This window comes from Sinohyriopsis cumingii, chromosome 4, assembly GCF_028554795.1.
Source record: "Sinohyriopsis cumingii isolate HCF-2022 chromosome 4, ASM2855479v2, whole genome shotgun sequence".
NCBI lineage: Eukaryota > Metazoa > Mollusca > Bivalvia > Unionida > Unionidae > Sinohyriopsis > Sinohyriopsis cumingii.
Genome location: NC_142964.1, coordinates 85,357,006 through 85,383,522, shown reverse-complemented (window position 1 = coordinate 85,383,522; position 26,517 = coordinate 85,357,006). Strand labels below are relative to the sequence as shown.

General features: G+C 35.4%; 1 protein-coding gene across 1 annotated transcript in view; it reads left to right on the top strand.

Moving 5' to 3' along the window:
* LOC149801585 (uncharacterized) overlaps positions 1-26,517 on the top strand; it is a 125,109-nt gene that overhangs the window by 30,849 nt on the left and 67,743 nt on the right. The window contains exons 8-12 of the mRNA XM_089956813.1: positions 3,950-4,049; positions 7,347-7,429; positions 11,306-11,391; positions 17,812-17,934; positions 21,309-21,411. Of these exons, the coding sequence (XP_089812939.1) occupies positions 3,950-4,049; positions 7,347-7,429; positions 11,306-11,391; positions 17,812-17,934; positions 21,309-21,411 (495 nt within the window). The remainder of the gene's footprint in view (positions 1-3,949; positions 4,050-7,346; positions 7,430-11,305; positions 11,392-17,811; positions 17,935-21,308; positions 21,412-26,517) is intronic.

Genomic DNA, 26,517 nt, shown 5'->3' with positions numbered 1-26,517 from the left:
ACTGAACAGTTGGCATTTTGCATCATTTATTGATTTGTTTTCTAGATGTTTTCTATTCATGAGTGTCACATAGTATGTGTATATTTATTGCACTTTGATTGTTTTCTCTCATTCATATAAGGTGGAAAATCACATCAGAATGCTAGATATATATTTGCTTCAAGTCCCTGAAGATGCTTATGATACCTGCCTGGGTTGCTGAGCCCATGCATTGCTGTAATACATGGACTGAGGGACTTTGGTCCAACATTTTTCATAAGCAGCTCAAGGACAAGGAGGAGAGATTATTATCCAGATCTCGTGATGTAGACATATGTAGCCTGGAATCTGTGGCAAGAATCATGTGGGATCCTGTGATGGCACCTCCATCCTTGGTAAAGATTCCACATATAGAGATGATGACTACTGTCATCTTGGACACCAAAATCATTGTTACAATTCCCTACTTAGCTTTACTTGCAGATACATCACCTTATCTAGCAAGCCACATATAAATGTTTGCTTCCAGGGATTAATCTTCAGGTCTCTTATCCTGACTATCTAAAGGCCATTTGGAGAATACATAGGGAAGATAACCCTACCATTTTGGCAGGCCACTGCCTGTGTATGGTCTCTGTAAGACCTGGTGAATGGGCTTTATCGGTATTTACCATATGCAGTGATATTAGACTTACAAACTATTAGCTCATTAACAGCTCTCTTTATGACAGATTGTTTCAGTTTTTTCAACTGCCTGGTCTATTGTTCCAACAGCTCTCGTTATGACAGATAGTTACAGTTTTGCAACTAGCTTTGTCCATTGTTCCATCTGTCCAGCCAGCAGTCATGGTATGACACAAATTGCTAACCTTCAACACTATATTAGCTGCACTGGAAAAGGCAGGTAGTGATCATGAATGGGAGTCATTGTGTGACATAGCCAAGGTTGTTAATAGGGCAGCACATATGATGGCTAATGCCCCGATGGCTTCCTGAAATTTTGATTTAAAAAACCCTCTTGTGCTCTTCACTTAAACCATATTATGGCATCTGTTTTGTGTTCTCTGCCTTTCAGATCACCCCTTCTGTTTTGGGGGTACATTGAGGAGATCAGGAAGTAGACGGTACAGGAGTATCCACTTCAGGTCATCATGTCTACCTCTTCAATGTTTTAGCTGTCAAACCCAGTACCAGAGAAGGGATGATTGTTGGGAAAAGGCAAAAGAAGCTTTCCTCAAAAGCAACTGTTCTTTTGCAGCTGGAAACCTCATTTCTCATTCCTCAAACCTCCTTGCACTCAACAATAACCCAACAAATTGTCAAGCCACTCAGCAGTTGAGCATCCTAATAACAGGAATAGTAAGTTCACTTTAACAGTGACAGCATTGATAAGTTCACTTTAACAGTGACAGAAATGGTAAGTTCACTTTGACAGTGACAGCAATAGTAAGTTCACTTTGACAGTGATAGCAATAGTAAGTTCACTTTGACAGTGATAGCATTGGTAAGTTCACTTTGACAGTGACAGCGATGGCAAGTTCACTTTGAAAGCTTATCTTGGTCCATTGGACTGGCAAATTCAGCAACACATTAATTGCCTCATAATGAATTTTGGCACAAGTATCTTTGATGGCGCCTCAGTTCCCTTTTAGGTGGAGGTTTTTGTGTGTAATATAGACACTTGTGGATATTTCTGTCTTGTTTTTGCCTGTATAGACACTTGTGGATATTTCTCTCTTGTTTTTGCTCAGGCTGGGTAAGTACAGGCAAGCTTTCTGTACACTGTTTACTCAGTGACATCTTGCTCATGCATGTTTCTTTAGGTGCATAAGCATTCCGTCATATTTAAAGAGTACTTAGTCACTCACATGGGTAGCCTATGAAACTTCACAAGATAGGTTTGGGCTACAATATTTATATGTGTGCATGTCTTTTGGCCTGTAAGAAACTGCTATCACTATTTACCAGGTAAGCATAATACACAGGTTTAGGCCCAGAGGCTTCTACCTCTCCCTACAGGTGGTATTGTCATTATATTTTACACTTCATTGCATTATTAAATTGTCTGTAATCAATATTTTAACATTTATCTTGGCACCGACATTGCATTCTAAAGAATGGTGCAGGGCTACGGTTTCACACCTTTTGCACTATTTGTCTCACAGATTAGAACATTGGGCAAAGCACAGAAATGTGCAGCTAAGGACGAAGATCTCACCAGCCTGCATGCTGAACTTTCCTCGTGTGAGAATTTCTGGCAGACAAGGGAGATATGTCAACCCTTGTCCTTTAGACTCGAAGCGTTGGATATAGACATGCTCTGACACTGCTCTGGCACCCAAGTCACCACCACAGGACTCAGCATTATTAGCAACTCCTATCTAGCTTGCATCCTTGGCATTCAGATCTTCCTATTGCAGAACAGAGAGGGAAAGAGCTAAAGAAACAGCTAAGTTTCCTCTTGCTCAGCAGACGTGCAGACCAGTTATGCCAATCAAACATCCCATAACCCATCCTAACCTGACCATCCTGATGATATCCTCCCACACACGGATGGCCTATATCTGTTGTGACCAGCCTTGGGCATATACTAGGGATCATGAAGGGTCAAAACAACAATATATACAGGTTCAATCACTAACAGTCCGGTTTTCAGTACAATGAACCTGACTTTTGCTGACATGTACCGGGCCAGTGTTACCCACATACTGCCTTCACACTCATTTGCCACGATACCAGGATTAGTTCCTCAAGATTCAAAACAGGCATCAAAGAAGATGTTGCTTGTTCTCAAGTTTCAATAGATGTCACTTTGCAGTGCCATAACCTTAGGTACATTTTACACTTGGCAGAATGCGACTCAGTGCTGTCTATTCTCATAATACACATACAGCCTCCAAGCCTCCCCACAGTTACATCCTTAGGTAGTGTGTCTTCTGCTCCAGTAGTAACTGAGAGGTTCATGGATTTTTGCTGCCACTCCTTATACCTAAGAGGAGATCGATCTGTCCTGACCACAGTTTGGTCAGGAGACAACTTTTAGCTCCCTTTAGCTAAATGTAGTATCTGCGAGGGCTGAATTTGCGAGGTAGTAGTTGTTCTCCTAAGGTATTATGGTTGGGTAAGTATTCTCAAAGAAACCTTTTACTTGGAAAATTTGTTTTTGCTGAAGATTTTAAGTTCTTGTATTTGCTCTCAATTGGTTCCAAAACTAATCAAAATCAGAAAGACATTTCTGTCAACCAGTTACATTAATCATCTTGTACTTCTTTGGTAATGAGCAGACTCCATTCAGTAAGCCAGCTTCAGTCGGACTAAAATCAACTGCTACAATCTTTCATCTATATTTTATTTGGATTTTAGCTCTTCTTCTGATGTCTAGGTCCTAAATGAAGTTGGTGCCATTGTAACACCCAGTATGGCCACCATGCCAGTCATCTTGAAAATCAGTTTGCTGCTCTGCCTCTGTTTAAGAGGTTTTCACATAAGACTTATAAAGCCTTGTTGGTCCTAAATGGAAATGGTTCTACGTGAACATACAATTTCTGTACACCATAGATAAAAAGTAAGGGTCAAAGGCATAATGGTGTGGCCTAAAAGTGACATGAAGAGCACATACAGTTTCCATCCCTAGAAGCTAAGGCAGTTTCATATTTTTGCTTTAGGTCCCAAATTGTTTTTTTTTAATGCTGCCATTTTACTTCCTATAGGAACAAATATTTCAGTGTCACATGGCATAATGGAAGAGGATTTCATGTTTTGTTAAAATATAAGGCTATATTTTTAACATGTAAAGATAAAGGAATGAAGAAGTAAGAAAATATTTCAGCACTAATTATCTCTATTTCTCTTTTAAGTATTTAATAAATAGAGTATATATGCTTGAAATGAGTGAATAATGGATATATTTAACTGAGTAATGTAGACATGAAATTTAATATCAATTATGTTATAACAACATATATTCCAGATGAGGAGGGTCGACATATAGCTACACCTGCTCAACACATTGGATCCTTACAGCTCTCAGCAGAACCCATGCTCGTTCCAGAATCAGTCGACGAAGCAGAGTAAACTTACTGAATCTATCTTTTTATACTTAAATAAGATGTCATGAATTGGTGAAATTCTGCCTTGTACCTGCGTAACAATAGTTATTTCCAAAAATTAAAACTATTGTACAGAGATGTATAATTAGATTACTCTTTGCCTCTTAAACAAATTCGTATGCCCTTTAGATGGGGATTAGTATTTAGTTGTCTTTATGTGTGTGTGTTTATGTCTTGAGAGCAATGGCTGAAGCTTTGTCCAGCACTTGTAACTCTGTAATCTTTTACCTGACTCACATCATATTTGGACAGCTCCAGAGGCCTAAGTTGTTAAGCATCTGCCTCAGATATGGGAGGTCACTGGTTTGAACTTTGGCCAAGTCATACCAAAGACTGGTACAAATGGTACAAGCAGCTGCCTCGCTTGGCACACAGCATGAAGAGGTTATGTTAGGACTGGTCGGCCTGGTGTCAGGATAATGTAACTGACTGGGTGGGACATTATGCTACATGTCTGCGGCATGATGCCTTAGTGCTAGACATCACTATAAACTGCCACACTAAAGACATTGTAGTGATATGTCTGGAAAATTGTTAAAACTACGTTAAAAATCCAAATCACACACACTTTATATTAGAAAATAATATTTTCATAAACTTCCTTTTCTCTAAATCCACTGTATCCTTTGGGTTCTTCTCCATGAGGGAGCTGCTGTAGCTTAGTTGGTAGAGAATATGACATGTACTACAAGGGTTGTGGGTTTGATACTTGCTGAAGTAAGCATGGGGTAGCTGTTTCAGTGTGTCTTTGAGAAAGGCACTTTGCTTCCATTACTTTGTCATGATATCACCAATGACAGTTTACATATGCCATTAAAAACAACAAAAACAAACAAAAATGTCTTCTCTCTGGTAAGGCAGTGGTCAGTAATTACATTTGAGACACATTTGGCTACAGAAATTTGTTAATTTTTCTTCATCACTTTAAGTTCTGTAGCCCCTTGACCAGTTCTGTTTTTGTTTGGGATACATCATCATCATCACACACTGACTTTATGCATTTAATCAGTTAGAGCATCCACCTCAGATACGGGAGGATGCGAGTTCAAACCCATTTCAGAGTCATACCAAAGACTTAAAAATTGGTCATAGCAGCTGCCTCGCTTGGCACTCAGCATTAAGAGGTTAGTGTTTGGACTGGTTGACCTGGTGTCAGGATAATATGACTGGGTGGGACATGATGCTACATGTCTGTGGCATGATGTCCTAGTGCTGGACATAACTATAAACTGCTACACTGCCGACATCATAGCGATATAACCCAAATTGTTAAGGTACATTAAAAATCCAAAAACTCACACACATATTGAAATCTTTCCTACTCCAGGGTCATGTTCTTAGGTTGGCTGTTGGATCAAAAGGTACTTGGATGTCATACTTTGATTAAAAAAGATTGTCTCACTGGTATTTCGTTATTTACTTACTCAGTTTATTTTGTGTGAGGAATCTAACTTGGTCATATATCCCCATTCCTCCATACCACTTCTGCCTGCATGTGATATCCTAGGGTGTGGCAGAGATGGCAACTATTCAGGATTTTGCAGAATTACTAAGAGAAATGGTTTTTACACAATAACATTATTTCAGCCTCACAGACTTGTAACAAATGTTGCAGTACAGGTAAAGGAGAAGCCTATTGATTTTAGGACCAAAAGGACAAAGGTCAAGGTCACTGGCTGGAATAAATGGTTTACACACAATAACATTAGTTCTGCCTATCAAATCTGGACCAAGCTATATAGTTTGCTAGCACTTGGAGTAAGAAAGAATCCTATTGATTTGGGGGTCATAAGGTTAAAGGTCAAGGCCACTGAAAAGAGAAATTTGGTTTCTACACATAAATTTTAGTTATCAACCAAGTTTATGGATGACTTGTGTGTTTGGTAAGAAAGAAGTCTTTGATTTGATTGCTTTTTATGTTGAATCACATGGTCAGTTAGGCTGAAACGAAGTTAAATGGTTTTTTTTGCATATTTAATATTTTGACCAAAGTTTGCAGAGAATTTGCAATTAAAGCTTGGAAGAGGCCTCAAGATTTTGTGGTCAGTAGGTCAAAGGTCAGGATCATTGGGGATCAAAGAGAAATGGGTTTTGCATGAGAACTTTTTTAGGTTAAGTTTTTAATACAACTTTGTGGGTGTCTTGTACATAGGATAATATAAGTATCAGTATATTCTGGGGTCTGACAGTTACAGGTCTCAGTCATGGTGAGTCTGATTAGAAAATAATGGCTTCTGCACATCACATGTAATTGAAGATCACATACAGTGACCAAGATCTAAGTTATTGAGACCCATTAGTCAGTAATTTCCTGTGTACGTTGTGCCATATATTCATGATACACTTGGTTGTAGTGGAAGTACATTATGCATGCACATATAGACATTGTCAGATCATAGTGATCGAAAGCTTCAGAGAAACAAATGTTCCCTTTGAGTATACTTTGAAAAATAAACCATGTTTACCTGACAGGAGATCCAGTAAGAAAATTAAATTGAGAAATTGAAATAAACACTGTACACATTATATAGCTTCTTTTCCTTTGTTTTTCCCATGTTAAACAGTGTTTTATTTCTTGTTCTTGTTGGACATAATTAGAAAATAAACATTTTTAGATTTGCTTATTTACTGTTTAGCTAAAATATTTTGTGCATTTTGACTAAATATAATAATAATAATAATAATAATAATAATATAATTATTATTTTATGAAAGAAAAAGGCTTGCATGAAATGGAAGTGGTCACAAAATACATTTTATTGAGCTGTTTTATGAAGCAAGCCTTCATCAAATCCTTGGAAGAACCTCGATTATGATGATGATGATGATAATGATGATGATGATAGCCCTTCCTAATTTATTTGTTGCAGAAAATAACTTGTGACCAGAAGGATATAGATACGCTGTTTTTAAAACAAAGTTTAATTTAATGTGCTGCTCAGAAATATTCCAGTAAAAGAAAATTTCTTTAATTTTGTATGCACATGCAAATTAATTTAGAGTTGAAATAAATGTATGTTTAACACATTATATAATTGTATCTTTATTGTAGATATGAGGTTCCACCATCACCAGAAAATGTATGTTGAAACACATGTTACATAGTTGTATCTTTATTGTAGATATGAGATTCCACCATCACCAGAAAATGTATGTTGTAACACGTTACATAGCTGTATCTTTGTTGTAGATATGAGATTCCACCATCACCAGAAAATGTATGTTGTAACACGTTACATAGCTGTATCTTTGTTGTAGATATGAGATTCCACCATCACCAGATATTTATGATGCCACTCATATGATAATTCCAAGCTCACCAACAGAAGGGGATTCTGATGGTAAGTCCTTGCATTCTCTCAAACAATGTCCAACAATAGCATGAGTTGTTTACTGGTTACTGATTGTTGCTTGTACATGTTATATAGAGTCCAATTTTATCAGGGTTTTAAAAAAATCTTTGAAACTTTATATTTTATCTCCATTAAAATTGAACATACCTTGAATTTTTGTGATATACTTTATTCAGTGAGTAACAAAAATTTAGAACAATGAAGAATTCTGATGAAAAATCTTCAGCTAAAGGAATTCAGTAATTATCAAAAATTAAGCATTTATGGAATTTGATGCTTGGAATTTAAAGAAAATTAGGTTATCTGCAACTTAAAAGTAAAATGCAATGAAAATTTAAGTTCATTTTGTAGGCTAATGTGTTGTAAATAAACAAGGCTCATTAGATCATTCTAGAAGGTTATTTTCCATTAGGTAATGGTTGTTTTTAGAAAAAGCTAATTGTGACCTGAGGTCAAGCAAAGAACTATATTGTGACTGAGGATTTTACCAGTCTTGCTTTAACATCTAGCACATTAAGTTGTATTATGTTGTGACCAGTTAGGGCTGAATTTTATTTTCAAATTATTGAATTCAAATGATTATTTTCTGTGGAAATACAAATGTGTTCTGACAAAATTCTTTGATAAAGATATTCATTGGAATTTATACTGAATTCAAACCTCGAATAATATTTCTCTGATTCAACAAGAGACTGTTCACACATCAGCACTTTGCAGGCTATAACAGACACATCATATATTCATGACAACTTCATGATGTATATTCAAGCATATATCATGATGTATATTCATGAACATATCGTGATGTATATTCATGCCCACTTCATGATGTATATTCATGAACATATCATGATGTATATTCATGCCCACTTCATGATATATATTCATGCCCACATCATGATGTATATTCGTGTCCATTTCATGATGTATATTCATGCACACATCATGATATATATTCATGCACACATCATGATATATTTTCATGCATGTATCATGATGTATATTCATGCCCATTTCATTATGCATATTCATGCCCACATCATGATGTATATTCATGCATGTATCATGATGTATATTCGTGCATGTATCATGATGTATATTCATGCCCACTTCATGATGCATATTCATGCACACATCATGATGTTTATTCATGCACACATCATGACGTATATTCATGCACACATCATGATGTATATTCATGCCTACTTCATGATATATATTCATGAACACATCATGATGTATATTCATGCACACATCATGATGTATATCCATGCCCACTTCATGATGCATATTCATGCACACTTCATGATGCATATTCATGCACACATCATGATGTATATTCATGCACACTTCATGATGTATATTCATGCCCACTTCATGATGTATATTCATGCCCACTTCATGATGCATATTCATGCACACATCATGATGTTTATTCATGCATGTATCATGATGTATATTCATGCACACATCTTGATGCATATTTATGCCCACTTCATGATGTATATTCATGCCCACATCATGATGTATATTCATGCCCACATCATGATGTATATTCATGCCCACTTCATGATGTATATTCATGCCCACTTCATTATGCATATTCATGCCCACATCATGATGTATATTCATGCCCACATCATTATGCATATTCATGCCCACATCATGATGTATATTCATGCATGTATCATGATGTATATTCATGCATGTATCATGATGTATATTCATGCCCACATCATGATATATATTCATGCCAACTTCATGATATATATTCATGCCCACATCATGATGTACATTCATGCACACATCATGATGTATATTCATGCACACATGATGTTTATTCATGCACACACCTTGATGTATGTTCATGTCCACATTATGTTGTATATTCATGCCCACTTCATGATGTATATTCATAGACACAACATGATGCATATTCATGCACATATTGTCCTTTATATTTGTGCACACATGATACTTTATATTCATGTCCACATTATGATGGATTATACATGCACACTTCATGATGTATATTCATAAACATATGATGTATATTCATGCCCACTTCACAGTATACATTCATGCCTACATCATGATGTGTATTCATGCCCACTTCACAATGTACATTCATGCCTACATCATGATGTGTATTCATGCCCACATCATGATGTGTATTCATGCCCACTACACAATGTACATTCATGCCTACATCATGATGTGTATTCATGCCCACTTCACAATGTACATTCATGCCTACATCATGATGTGTATTCATGCCCACTTCACAATGTACATTCATGCCTACATCATGTGTATTCATGCCCACTTCACAATGTACATTCATGCCTATATCATGATGTGTATTCATGCCCACTTCACAATGTACATTCATGCCTACATCATGATGTGTATTCATGCCCACTTCACAATGTACATTCATGCCTACATCATGATGTGTATTCATGCCCACATCATGATGTATATTCATGCCCACTTCACAATGTACATTCATGCCTACATCATGATGTGTATTCATGCCCACTTCACAATGTACATTCATGCCTACATCATGATGTATATTCATGCCTATATCTCTTTCTCAGTGAAATTTGCTGTCATAATCTTGTCATTATGTCAGCCGAGTGAGTGAGATACCAATTTTGTTTTTGATGGACTTGTGACCAAACCATTTTAGCTTTACATGTGAATAAAGATATCTTTAAACAAACAGATAAACACTTAGTTTATTGCAATTTTTTTCCTTTAATACAGGATAGAGATGGTTACATCACATTACAAATATAGCATTGCGAACCAGTTAATTCTGGTAGATCTTAAAGTCTACCTCCATTTCTTAAATTGTTTAAGAAAGATATCACTGATAATATTATTTCTGCATCAGCTATGACACAATTTGTTTTTCCTATTGAATGTACAACATCTGATTGATATTGCTAAACAAAGATTGATATTGATTCACAAAAGTGGTGTTTAACTCAAGATATCACTAATCTTGTAGGTATGAAAACTCCCCAATGCCATTTTTGAAGTGGGTTTTTTTGACAGCAAAAACTTAAATTGCTGTTGACTTGCAAACAACACAACAAAATTTGATAGGGCCTTTGAATTTGTTCCATTTTGACAGATTATATAACTTTGGCTTATTTTTGGTTCAGTTTTATCTTTAAATTCATGTTTTAGCTTTGCACTGTAACATTGATTGTAATGAGCAGATTTATAATTTCATGGAAATGATAATTAAAGAATATAGGATATAGAGGAAGACAAAACTTTGTTAACACATTCATTTTATAATTGATCATTTATAAACAATTTATTTTCTTAAAATAACTAGTGAGTAAAATAAGAGATGGGGAGCCATTTAACACTGATTTATTTTCAGCGTGGAAACCTGATTAAACACGGTATGCATTTCCAGTAGTCTGCAGGTGACATAAATCAGTAACTTAAAAGCATAACTGATCAAGGACTTAAGTACTGGGTAATTATGTCAGTTGCATCATGACTGTGAATGTATCTTGACATCTAAATGAAGTTTTGTTTTTAAATCTGTCCCAAAAACTATGCAGTGATAATTTTTCCAAAGTTAAAAAAAATCAGCTATTGTCTGAAGACCAGTAACCAGCAGAAATGCTGTAAGTTATTATTATATGTCATGTATCAGGGTTATGTTACAACTTGAAAAAAGTCTACCCATTTTTATTTTGTATGACTAGACTTAGAATGTAACAGTACCTAAAATTTAAGTGTTTATGTAACAATCATCCAGTATATGGTAAAAATTCCACTGTAATCTTGACTAATTTTATGTGCATTTTGTGTGATATTTTGTTGTCGATTTAGGCCCTGAGACAGGTGATGAGGAGATAGTTGACCAGACTCTGTGTAACCTGGCTGCCTATAACACTATGGCTGAGGGTGATGATCAGGTATTGAGTACATTAATGATTTCTTACATTAAGCACTGAATTGATTTTATTACAGTATGATTCTGATTTGTTCTGGCAGTGTGGGACAGAATTCATGGAATTTCTCCATTGAATATGTTCCCTAATTACATTATGTTAGGAATACTTGCCTGCTACCTCACGAATCCAGCCATACTAAAAGCCATACTAAAAGACAAAAATCATCTTTTTCTGTTTATTTCAGGAGACAAGAGCAAAAACTCTTGCTCATTACCAGTTTTTGGCACCGCAAGGTGTCGCCAGATTTTAGCTTCGCGGCTTGACTGGATATCATCATCTGTTTTATTCTCCAACAATCCAAGCAATTTTTATGTTCTAATTGACTCGTTCAATGTTCTAACTGACTCGTCCAATGTTCCTTTTGGATTTTTTGTATGGATTAATCATCCTGCTGTTGGTTGTATACATTCTTTTTACAGTTTCTGCCAAATTTGAATGAATTTTTCGCTATTAGGGACTTTGTCCTTTCAAGACCACATAAAACCATGCTGTCATTGACCTGTGCAAAGTCATTACAAGTTAACACGACTTTGACTTTTTTCTCTTGCTCTATTTGTAACGGAGTTGGTTTTAGTTTTTAACTTGCTGCATTGTTAATTTATGCTTTGTTGTTCCCTTTGTTTTGTTTCAGTTGCATAAGTTCAAAGCATAACTATAAGTTTTGAATTCGACACTGACTTTTTTGATTCCCTCTTTAGTAATGGGGAATATATTTATATTAGCAAGTTAGTAACTTGTTGAATTACTTATTTGTGCTTTGCTTTCTCTTCTTGTGATGTTTAAGCAGAATGTTATTTAAATGTGATTTATGCAACTTCAGAGCATGGAAGTCTAAATGTTTTTTGTTTATAGTAAAGTCACTATCATCCAAGTCATGTTTTCTAATAGCTTTAGCTTCCACATGCAGGGTAATCAAGCTGCATGCCCATTCTGTTGACCCAAACTCTCTTCAGTTCAGATTTTTAGGGTTCAGTGGTTCTCTTGATACATACATTGTAGCCCAAACTAGGTTACCATCTGTCAGTAACGGAAAAGTCGCCACAGAAAGGTTGAGAAAAGTAGCCATGCAAGATCCTGTTCATACTCTCAAGCACTACTTGTAACACACAGAGGCAAGTTGTGGCATACGCAAATGCCTCTTCCTTCTGGTGTGAGCCTGAACACAGGATATCACCCCTCAAGCCTTTTCTTTGTGGCTGAAGTGGGTTGTACGCTTGGTGTACTCTGATGTCTCATCAGTTCAGAGTCACCTCATGAAGAATACTGCTCAGAAGCTTCAAGCCACCGTTGTGAGCCTCGTGTTCAAATGCAACATTTTGATCTGAGATATAAATAGAAGCTATTGGCTGCCATGCAGAGTCAACCTCCTCAAGCCTTCATCTCAGTGATTGTGCATTGCAGAGGCAAACCTTGCATCTGGTAGGTCCAGTGGTGGCAGCACAGATGGCCACCAGACCCATCTAGATCAATCAACACAGCCTGTTAGCTTGCTGGATTCGCTGGTGATATTTTTTGGGTAAGAAGATTTCAGTACTCATTTTAACTGTATGTTAAAGTCACAGGTCAAGCGACCCTAGGCTGTGTTGCTTATATAATTTGGAGAATGGATTATCGTTCACATGGGGAATCCAGCTATTCTTACCTAGAAGGATACCAAGGTAGAGGTTGGATGCTCAGCATCCCCTCCTCCTATTACTTTTTCTCCTGACATAATGTGATTCGGGAATGCATTCGAAGGAGAAAGCAAATTTTTAAGTAAATTATGTTTCTCTGAAAATATTTACCCAGTCATATTATTTAAAAACCTTCTCAACCACCCCACCATGCAAGCATCCTTGTTAGTATCATGCTCAGCTAAAAACTAGCGACACCTGGCAGTGCCAAGGAGTGGTAATAGAGAAGACTTATTGCCCTTTGTCCATTGAAATAGGCAGAAAAAAACTATTGTTGTCTTTTTTGGGCTGGATTCGCAAGGTAGCAGGATAATATTCCTAACACAATTTGATTGGGTATGTATTCTCCATTTAATGAAGAGTTCAGTTTGATTGTGAGCCAGATTTTACAGGTGGTTATTATGGGTTTTTTGCAGACAGTTTAAGTATTAATGTAGGGAAAATTCAAATAGAAATCATAATTATCCTTTCCCATGTGTAACTCCTTTGTTTTAAGCAAACCTTCTTTCTGACATTTTAGATAATTGTATTTATCACAAGTGACTCCTATCCTGTACAATAGTTAAATACCCTATCCTTTATAAGAAAAACTTTGTTATCCTCAGCTTATAGCTTCTAAGCTAGTTTGTTCAAAATCATATGCCATTAGTATTTCTGTAGTCTTTGAACAGTGTTTTCTTAAGTATGGCAACCATCTTCTAGAAGAAAGCTAAGTTAGAATTAAGTATGGAGCCATCTTCTAGAAAAAAGCTAAGTTAGAAGGCACTTATTATTATTGAGCCTCAGATGTTGTAAGCTGACTATGGCATCTGTATGCATGGGTTCTGCATGGATGCCATGTCAAGCTTCCTGTTTCAATAGCAAATTAATCATGGTGGTTAACCTGAGCATGCTGTATTGTGTTGGTGATGGTGAGTTTTGAAAAAGAAAATGCTTTCTAATCCTATCTGGAAAAGATGGGCAAGCTTCAGGGATCTACTTTAATTCATTTCAGCAGCTTGTTCAGGGCAGTATTAGCCAGCATGATGTATTATCATGTATTATAACACAATATAATTCAGGGCAGTATTAGCCAGCATTATGTATTATCATGTATTATAACACAATAGAATTCAGGGCAGTATTAGCCAGCATGATGTATTATCATGTATTATAACACAATAGAATTCAGGACAGTATTAGCCAGCATGATGTATTATCATGTATTATAATACAATAGAATTCAGGGCAGTATTAGCCAGCATTATGTATTATCATGTATTATAACACAATAGAATTCAGGGCAGTATTAGCCAGCATGATGTATTATCATGTATTATAACACAATATAATTCAGGGCAGTATTAGCCAGCATGATGTATTATCATGTATTATAATACAATAGAATTCAGGGCAGTATTAGCCAGCATGATGTATTATCATGTATTATAACACAATAGAATTCAGGGCAGTATTAGCCAGCATGATCTATTATCATGTATTATAACACAATAGAATTCAGGGCAGTATTAGCCAGCATGATGTATTATCATGTATTATAACACAATATAATTCAGGGCAGTATTAGCCAGCATTATGTATTATCATGTATTATAACACAATATAATTCAGGGCAGTATTAGCCAGCATGATGTATTATCATGTATTATAACACAATATAATTCAGGGCAGTATTAGCCAGCATTATGTATTATCATGTATTATAATACAATAGAATTCAGGGCAGTATTAGCCAGCATGATCTATTCTCATGTATTATAACACAATATAATTCAGGGCAGTATTAGCCAGCATTATGTATTGTCATGTATTATAATACAATAGAATTCAGGGCAGTATTAGCCAGCATTATGTATTATCATGTATTATAATACAATAGAATTCAGGGCAGTATTAGCCAGCATGATGTATTATCATGTATTATAATACAATAGAATTCAGGGCAGTATTAGCCAGCATTGTGTATTATCATGTATTATAACACAATAGAATTCAGGGCAGTATTAGCCAGCATGATGTATTATCATGTATTATAACACAATAGAATTCAGGGCAGTATTAGCCAGCATGATGTATTATCATGTATTATAAGACAATAGAATTCAGGGCAGTATTAGCCAGCATGATGTATTATCATGTATTATAAGACAATAGAATTCAGGGCAGTATTAGCCAGCATGATGTATTATCATGTATTATAAGACAATATAATTCAGGGCAGTATTAGCCAGCATGATGTATTATCATGTATTATAACACAATATAATTCAGGGCAGTATTAGCCAGCATGATGTATTATCATGTATTATAATACAATAGAATTCAGGGCAGTATTAGCCAGCATGATGTATTATCATGTATTATAACACAATAGAATTCAGGGCAGTATTAGCCAGCATGATGTATTATCATGTATTATAATACAATAGAATTCAGGGCAGTATTAGCCAGCATGATGTATTATCATGTATTATAATACAGTAGAATTCAGGGCAGTATTAGCCAGCATGATGTATTATCATGTATTATAACACAATATAATTCAGGGCAGTATTAGCCAGCATGATGTATTATCATGTATTATAACACAATAGAATTCAGGGCAGTATTAGCCAGCATGATGTATTATCATGCATTATAACACAATATAATTCAGGGCAGTATTAGCCAGCATTATGTATTATCATGTATTATAAAACAATAGAATTCAGGGCAGTATTAGCCAGCATGATGTATTATCATGTATTATAACACAATATAATTCAGGGCAGTATTAGCCAGCATGATGTATTATCATGTATTATAACACAATATAATTCAGGGCAGTATTAGCCAGCATTATGTATTATCATGTATTATAATACAATAGAATTCAGGGCAGTATTAGCCAGCATGATCTATTATCATGTATTATAACACAATAGAATTCAGGGCAGTATTAGCCAGCATTATGTATTATCATGTATTATAATACAATAGAATTCAGGGCAGTATTAGCCAGCATGATGTATTATCATGTATTATAATACAATAGAATTCAGGGCAGTATTAGCCAGCATTGTGTATTATCATGTATTATAACACAATAGAATTCAGGGCAGTATTAGCCAGCATGATGTATTATCATGTATTATAACACAACAGAATTCAGGGCAGTATTAGCCAGCATGATGTATTATCATGTATTATAACACAATAGAATTCAGGGCAGTATTAGCCAGCATGATGTATTATCATGTATTATAACACAATAGAATTCAGGGCAGTATTAGCCAGCATGATGTATTGTCATGTATTATAACACAATATAATTCAGGGCAGTATTAGCCAGCATTATGTATTATCATGTATTATAATACAGTAGAATTCAGGGCAGTATTAGATAGCATGATGTATTATCATGTATTATAACACAATATAATTCAGGGCAGTATTAGCCAGCATTATGTATTATCATGTATTATAACACAATAGAATTCAGGGCAGTATTAGCCAGCATGATGTATTATCATGTATTATAACACAGTATAATTCAGGGCAGTATTAGCCAGCATTATGTATTATCATGTATTATAATACAATAGAATTCAGGGCAGTATTAGCCAGCATGATGTATTATCATGTATTATAACACAATAGAATTCAGGGCAGTATTAGCCAGCATGATGTATTATCATGTATTATAACACAATAGAATTCAGGGCAGTATTAGCCAGCATTATGTATTATCATGTATTATAACACAATATAATTCAGGGCAGTATTAGCCAGCATTATGTATTATCATGTATTATAATACAGTAGAATTCAGGGCAGTATTAGCCAGCATTATGTATTATCATGTATTATAATACAATAGAATTCAGGGCAGTATTAGCCAGCATGATCTATTATCATGTATTATAACACAATAGAATTCAGGGCAGTATTAGCCAGCATTATGTATTATCATGTATTATAACACAGTAGAATTCAGGACAGTATTAGCCAGCATGATGTATTATCATGTATTATAACACAATAGAATTCAGGACAGTATTAGCCAGCATGATGTATTATCATGTATTATAACACAATAGAATTCAGGGCAGTATTAGCCAGCATGATGTATTATCATGTATTATAACACAATAGAATTCAGGGCAGTATTAGCCAGCATGATGTATTATCATGTATTATAGTACAATAGAATTCAGGGCAGTATTAGCCAGCATGATGTATTATCATGTATTGTAACACAATAGAATATTAGAATGGCATCCCAAGAATGTATTGATGACTTTCTGCTTGTTACCATGCCCACTATGGTGATTGGGATTCTGTAGTCACTCCAGGCTGTGTAGGTGTGGGGCCAAAATAACTAAAGAAGTGTTAGGTGGAATTCACTTAGTAAGATTATTAGAAATGATTCAGGGGGACACTGTTAACCAGCAGCTTCTTTAGTATTGCCATAATGCACTTACATATGTTTTTCTTAGCTTTGACTGCCCTGCCATTTATTCATTAAAATCCCAAAGAAAGAAAAAAAATGCCACTGAGAAAGATACTGTATGATTAGCAGAACAATTGAATTGCCTCCCAATAGAAATTAAATACTTGTATATGCTACACAACTTACTAACATTCTTGAAAAGTGAAACCCATGATCAGTTGGAATTTGCATCTACAGATGTCCCCATTGATTTAGATCTGCCTTTAATTATAACAGGTTTCAAGGAAGGCTTGTAGTGTTGCAGATGATGTTCAGTTAGGTTCAAATGGAGAATCCTACCATCTTCACCTCTCATCCTCCCACACTGCAAGGGACACCACAGAGGCCTCTCATAGTCAGGTATTGTTTTTTTTTTTTGTATAGACATTATTTACTATGTACATTTGTGTTTAGTTGATATAAACTTTATGAGACAAGTTAAATAATAGTAAATGTTTTATGCTGTTTGCAGCAAGCAGGGTTACCACAGGTCCTGAAATTCATGAAAGTTTTGGAATTTAAAACAAATTTCAAGGGCATTGACAGTCTTTGAATTTCTCACATCATTGCAAAGTGTTGGAAAAGTCATGGAGTTTCTGACAGTGGAGTTGAAAAATTGATGACGGCTAATTTCATAGATCACTAAGCACCAGTTAAAGAAACTTGTTTTGAACATGGCATAATTATTATATACATTGCAGGATATTGTGGTCGTTGGGTTGTGTGAAATGGACCAGGAAAAGCTTTTGAAAACTCATTGAATTTGTTTTTGTTTTTGCGAAGGCTGATATTTATGTCATATTGTATTATTCAGTGAATTTCATACATATCTTCTCAAATCAAAACGAGCTTGAAGATTCAGTTATCACAACATTTTAAAGTCTCAGCATTACTCCATGATGTTGATGCATGACATTTCAAAGTGTTACATCACAGTATGGCAAATGATTTTTATGATGTGGCTTCATAATGCTAATATAGTTAATTGTTATGCAGTACAGTGCATGCTTCTCAAGTTCAGGAGATAGCTGAATACAAAGGCAGAAATGAATTACTGTCACAAGGTTGGTGCCTGATGGCTCTTCCAGAACAAAAAAAGATTAGCTTCCCTCACATAGAACAAATCATAGAATTGAGGTGGTAGTGTGCTAATTGCATATCAGACTCTTCCATTTGACTTTGCATATTTTCTGAAGTATATATCTTTCCAAAGTTTTTGGAATTATTTATATTTACATATTTATAACCTTTATTTGGCACTATTTAAGCGTTATTTTGCAGATGTACCATGAAACACTAATGCATACACACGCAAGTACCGCAGCAAAGATTGGGGGCATAAGTTACTTAATTTAATAAAATAGGAGTATTTTGGTGATTCAGATAGTTCTATGTGTTTTATGTTGACCAGTCCATTTACAAAAAATAACCTTTTGCTCTGGGAAGAGTGCAGTTTACAAAAGAAAAACTGACATTATATTTTAAGAATTTGACCACTTTTTAAGAATTTAACTTTGTTTTGTATGGCTGTTTTTGGATACCTAAACTTGGCACTGTATAACCAGGAATGTGTTAGTACATGCATACATATCCATTTGCAATTTGAGGATGGTGGGGTCTTTGAAAACATTGCCTTTCAGTAGCAACCTTACTACCCAAGTGTCTGTGCATTCATTTTGACAGGACCTAAATATCCTTGTGTAACAAGATGAACATGTTTTTGCACTTCTTATTGGCAGGGGTACATGGTTTCCTGTATACCATATGATTCACTTGCCAACAAATAGCTAGCACTTGCCTGGAATCAAAACATGAAGATTTGTTATGCCACCAGTGTGATAACTGAATGGAGATTATTGCTATGCTGTGCCAAACCTATTTTAGAATTATTGTACAAATATTATTGAATTTAGGAAATTGTTAAACATTTTGTAACTTTTGGGAATTTTTGTTCAAACACACTTTTGATAGACCAGTGAAAGTTGGTAGGCATGTTTTGTATAAATAAATTTCGTATGAATACTTGTATTCATATGTAGATGACTGCAACATTTTAGTTTTTTACACATTTTGTAAACTTTTGGGACATTAACAAAAATCTTTTTAGCATAATTTAGCAAATTTTATGTATACAAATGAAATTATGGTTCGCATATTTATTTGCATAAATATATGACCTTATTAATATTTATATGTATACAAATATGACCTGATTAATATTTATATGTATAAAAATATGACCTGATTAATGTTCATGCTATGTAACAAAAATGTTCTGTCAACAATCTTATCGCTACTTCTTGATGTTTGATGATACTGACATGGAGTTTTCACCAAATGCATCTTTTGATATCAAGTTGGACCTAATGAAAATGCTCCATTCTGACATCCAGCATGGCTGCTGTCATGAAAATCTTGTTATTGTTACTCTTCAGTAGAAAGGCTTATCAGCATTTGGTTATAAATTTAAATGGTGCCAATCATTCTCCAATACAGCTGCTATGGTGGCCATTTTGAAAAGCTTGATATTTCTAAAACATATTAGAGATGGTTTCAGCACTCAGCAGTCCTGCCTTGAATATCAGTGAAATTCTTTTCAGCCAGTGGCGAATCAATCCATTTGAGGGACATTTGTGGGTTTTTTAAATAGAGGAAAGGGAGGGGTACACAATAAATAAATTTTAATAAACAGTATTTGTAGTGTTGAATGTTGTGGTCTCACTCAGAATAAAGGGGAGTTGCAAGCTCACCCCAGTGTACTTAAGTCTTGTCCACAATATCCACTAGTACAAACACTATAATCTATAAGTACTTGACCAATATTTTGTTTTATTCCAAGTAAAAATCATTTATTCTCAGTAATTAAATCATTTCTGTAGTTTTTTCTGTCATTTCTTCCATTTCATAGTGTCCACTTTACTGTCAGCCAAGTGTGATGCTTGCTTGATTTGGCCTGTTTATGCCAATATTTTGCTGTTTTTAACTTCAGGTTACAATGGGCAGGATTAAATGTGGGGTAATGTGCAAGGTTTAAGTTGGCTGAAGATAATAGTCCACTCAAGTATGATTTATATGGGGTGTACCTTGTTGTTCAGATCATACACGTGAATCTGCACTCAGTGCATGAAGGATTGATGTTTGAACATTCTGCCTAACAGCTTACAGAAGAGGCAGAAAGTGGTCTTCATTGGATGTGGACACATAGGTTGTGAATTTATGATTGTTACGAAGTTACTGATTAAGATACAGGTCTGGCATTCTTTTACACCACAAGCTTCCCAAATGAATTGTAACAGCACTGTCTCCAATTTTGCCAGGACTGGCCATACCAGCACCCAGCAAACTACGTCTGTTGCCATTAGGATACAAGTCCTATACATCCCATTGACACATGTAAATCCCAGTACTGACTGTTGTGATCTATCCTTCATAAGCCATTACTGAACCTTGATACTAGATGACAGCCAGCCTTGTGCTTCAAGGGATAACTTGATTTTGCATAGACTTTTAAGAAGTCTTTCTGTCTCTGCTTCTAGAGTTCAGTTACAATCATGGAAGATGGTGCCCCTTACACTCTAGTAGTAACTGATTTGGTCCCAACCCCTCTTATCTAAGGTTGTCCATTCTTATGTAACATCTATCTTGGCTTGTTAGAAGGAGGGCATATAGTTATATGTAATAATGTGAGAAAATGAATTCCACTAATAGTTTGTTTTTGGCATTTCTATTTTTAGATTAAAGGGTCCCAGGAGGACAAGTCATTGACAAGCTATCAGATAAGAGGACAAACAATGGCTGATGAAGTGATTGTGATAAAATCACAAACAGCTGAAGGGGGTATGATGGTGTTTGCTATCTAAATTGTTAGAAATACCTGGCAGTCTGTGTTTACCTAAACTTCATCTTGGAGAGGGTGAAAATAAATACACTTGATGCCCTCCTCTAAAATCTAAACCTTTTTCCTCATTGGATTTAGATCATTTTGCATATTAATCTGATATGTCCTGTATAATTCATTGACTTGTAGGATGAAAATCTTGTTTGTAATGTTTTGTGAACAGTTTTAACCATTTTAACATCAATAACTTTCATAGCATTACCATAATCCTTTACAATGCATCACTTGCAAGGTTAAACTACCTAATTTGCACAAGATTTATCCAACATCACTTGCAAGGTTGAACTGTCTGATTTGAGCAAGATTTATCTAGCATCACTTTCAAGGTTGAACTGTCTAATTTGCACAAGATTTATCCAGCATCACTTGTAAAGTCAAACTGTCTAATTTGAACAAGATTTATCCAGCATCACTTGCGAGGTTGAACTGTCTGATTTGAACAAGATTTATCCAGCATCACTTGCAATGTTGAACTGTCTGATTTGAGCAAGATTTATCTAGCATCACTTGCAAGGCTGAACTGTCTAATTTGAACATGATTTATCCAGCATCACTTGTAAAGTCAAACTGTCTAATTTGCACAAGATTTATCCAGCATCACTTGCGAGGCTGAACTGCCTAATTTGCACAAGATTTATCCGGCATCATTTGCAAGGTTGAACGGCCTAATTTGAACAAGATTTATCCAGCATCACTTGCAAGGTTGAACTGTCTAATTTGAGCAAGATTTATCTAGCATCACTTGTAAAGTCAAACTGTCTAATTTGAACAAGATTTATCCAGCATCACTTGCGAGGCTGAACTGCCTAATTTGCACAAGATTTATCCAGCATCATTTGCAAGGTTGAACGGCCTAATTTGAACAAGATTTATCCAGCATCACTTGCAAGGTTGAACTGTCTAATTTGTACAAGATTTATCCAGCATCACTTGTAAAGTCAAACTGTCTAATTTGAACAAGATTTATCCAGCATCACTTGCAAGGCTGAACTGTCTAATTTGCACAAGATTTATCCAGCATCACTTGCGAGGTTGAACTGCCTTATTTGTACAAGATTTATCCAGCATCACTTGCGAAGTGGAACTGCCTAATTTGCACAAGATTTATCCAGCATCACTTGCAAGGTTGAACTGCCTAATTTGAACAAGATTTATCCAGCATCACTTGCAAGGTTGAACTGTCTGATTTGAGCAAGATTTATCTAGCATCACTTGCATGGTTGAACTGTCTAATTTGCACAAGATTTATCCAGCATCACTTGCAAGGTTGAACTATCTGATTTGAACAAGATTTATCCAGCATCACTTGCAATGTTGAACTGTCTAATTTGAACAAGATTTATCCAGCATCACTTGCAAGGTCAAACAGCCTAATTTGCACAATATTTATCCAGCAAGTTTATAACATATCTCAAAGCTAAAAAAAGCTGAATGCCTGTGTTGAAATTCAAGAGATATTGAAAGAAAGCTGAAGAATGATATTTTTAAAAAAAGATCATAAACAGTATCGATATAATGATGACATGGGCATTCAAAAAAATCTCCTTTCAGATTTGATTAAGAAAACAAGCTGTCACATTAAAAAATTTAAGTTAATAAAATGAATACTATATGAACATACAATTTCAGGGTTGTGTGCACAAGAGGCAATCCCTAGGGCTAGTTTTAGGGCAAAATGGCAGTTTTTCAAACAAAACAGCATATTGGTACCAATATTTGGCATCTAATGAACATCCTTTTGGTCACAAAGTTTAAGCTGTCATTCATTTAGAAGTAAAGAACAAATTTCCACTTACCTATTTTATATTAAATGAAAGATAACATTTTATGGAATAAATAGCATATAGCACAGTTTGAAAGGGCAGAAGGGAAGACATGAGGAACAACGGTTATTAATTAAAAGTTTGAGTTTTAGTTTGTTTTTGTTATTTTTGAATTTCTATAGTAAAAACGGGTTGTCATATTTTTTAAATTTGATGGCCTTTCAACCATCCTGACACTTTCATCATCAAAGAAGAATCCAACTTGATTTGTGTTCTTGGGAGCAGTAATTAAAGCTTTCTAATGACTTAAATAAAGTTTGAGCATATCTTTAAAAAACTTAGATAACAGAGATCCAAAAAAGCATGAAATCATTATTGCTTGCAATCTGTATATAAGAATTTCAATGGTTTTCTAAACGTGAGGTGCACAATTTAGCCATGTGACTAATGGATTTTTCTTGCTTCTAAAAATAGATTTATTCAGGATTTTATTTGCTTGTTTATCATACTAAAATTAGCAGCTCTTTGTATTTAATATGTTGAAAATCCATATTTTTGAGAAATCAGCATTATTCTGAAATCATGGATATAAACTTATACAGTGAACACATCAGCTATTTTTAGTACATATCCTCATTTCAAAGTTTGAAGTTTGCTCTAATCCACTTCTATTTTTGTGAAACTTTGATAATAATTTCACTGGTTCAAAGAATTGGATACTGAGCACATGTTTACATACGTTGGACACTGTTACATTGAATGGATGAGTGCAGATTGAACTGCACAGTTGATACGATCCAGCACTTAAACTTATGACAAACCTCATACTTTCTAATTAATTTTATCAGTCAAATAAGTTATCATTATGGGTGTAGAGTCTTTATTGTGGTTGTACAGATTATCTTAATCAGATTTGTCATGAAAGGCATCAAATTGCATAATAGGACAGTAATGGCTTTGTCATTGTGCAGTAAAGAGTTAAGAAACAAGTGGTATATAGGGTTTACGTTATCTATCTGTGCATCCACATATGAGTCCATTGATCTGTCCTCTCAGATCACTGCTACAACTACTATGCTACTTTATATTTCTTTCCAGATGTTTTATAGATTGCTTAAAATTTGTGTCCAGGCTTTAATTCCAATACATTGTAGAATGGACAAGTGTTATGGAACAAAACTGGGTCAGTATGACATATCCAGGATCCATTCAAAATTTGCTACCTTAAAGTCATGTCCATTCTTCAAGTTTCAGTCTGTAACTCCTTTGCAATTATACCTATTGCTATCAAACTTAACTATAAGTGGCTCTTGTGGGGGAAGTGTCATCTGTCAGATTGGTTCACTGTGACTTATATTCCAAGATTTGTAAAAACATTGTTCGCAAACAATTGTTTGCACTCCAATTAAAATATCTTTTAACCTATTGTGATGAAATGTGCACTAAGGGTGCATCTATAGACAAACTTCTGGGACCTACTTTTCAGGACTCAATCAAAACTGTTTGCAGTTTGAGCCTGTCTGGACTGTTGATCCAGTTGTCTGTAAGGCTTTCTTGAGGGTATATCGTGGGATGAACATTTATTGTGCAGTAAAACTTAGCCCCTGTAACCAGTCTTCCAGTATTCATTGATATTTCTTAACAATTGTGTCATGGTGTGAATTGGGGTCCTTGAGTGGCCAAGTGGTCCAAATTACTCTCTGTTACGGATCACTGCCATCTCACCTCTGTCTGCGTGGGTTCGAGTCTCGGATTTGGCAAATGTGGGTATGTGAGAAAGCTTGCCAGTAGCTTCTCATGGGTCGGTGGTTCTTTCCGGGGTTTTCCTGGGTTCTTCCTCCACCATTAATACTGGCCGCCATGTATAGCCTATCGTATGCTGAAAAATGGCGTTAAACCCCACAACAACAACAACAACATAGTGTGAATTGTAATAGCCTTATGCATATTGCTAACAAAATTACACATAGGTGAATGTCTTCCAGGCACCAAAACTTGATCACTGTTACTTCTCTTTTCCAATTTATTGAGTATTACTTAAAAATTGTGTCATTGCTTGCATTTTTCATCCTTTACCTGTTGTCACCCAATTATATTGCAGGTGCACAATGGAATGAAACTATCATACACCACAATGGTTTTTTTAAAAGTTAATTTACTCTTCCACAACACGAGAGAAGATCCAGAAAAAGTAGAAAACAGCATCTAAATCAAATACCCCATTGACCTGGATATGGCAACCTTAAATTAAATTCCCCATTGACCTGGATATGGCAACCTTAAATCAAATATCCCATTGACCTGGACACGGCAACCTTAAATTAAATACCCCATTGATCTGGATATGGCAGCCTTAAATTAAAAACCATATAAACCTGGATATGGCAACTTTAAGTTAAATACCCCATTGACCTGGATATGGCAACCTTAAATTAAATACCCATTGACCTGGATATGGCAACCTTAAATCAAATATCCCATTGACATAGATATGGCAGCCTTAAATTAAAAAACCCTTAACTTGGATATCACAACCTTAACTGCCCTAGCTTTTTCACAGTTTTGATGATGGATAAAGAAGGCAAAAATGACATTTAGTATTTTGGCTGGTTATCTTGCCCACCTTGTCAAAACCTCAGTGTATCAATGTCTTTGGAATCAGTGTGTATGACCTTCGGTATTTTCACACTATAGATTAACCTTAATGGTAGTGTTGTTTACTGTCGTTTTATGTCAGTACCATCTTATTCCACTCTCTTCAGATTTTGAAATATAGCTTCAGTATACACTTATCTTTATCTAGATAGATAGTGCTAGCATTTTCAAAAGATAGGGGGTAGGGTGGCTCCACACACAAGCCATGGTTGGTTTGGTATACAGTATGAATTTCTAAGACCATTAGACTTAATGTGAGAGAAAGTCTATCTTCCAACTCTGTATGTGGATGCTAATAGATCTTCTGTCTTCTGTTCCCCATGTCCACTTGTTTGGAAGAGGCAGACAAGCTTTTGAAAAGAGAATATATCAAATCAAACATTGGAAGAATCTTATTTGTCAAGAATTAGAGGAGAACCAGCAAGATTTTTGTAAACGATTTTCTGCACTTTTTGGAAAAGAGCTTTAAAGATATTGACTCCTGCCCTATTAATGGTACAGTCATGTTAACTCCTGCCTGAGTAATGGTACAGTCTTGTTAAATCCTGCCCGAGTAATGATGCAGTCTTGTTAACTCCTGCCCGAGTAATGGTACAGTCTTGTTAAATCCTGCCCGAGTAATGATGC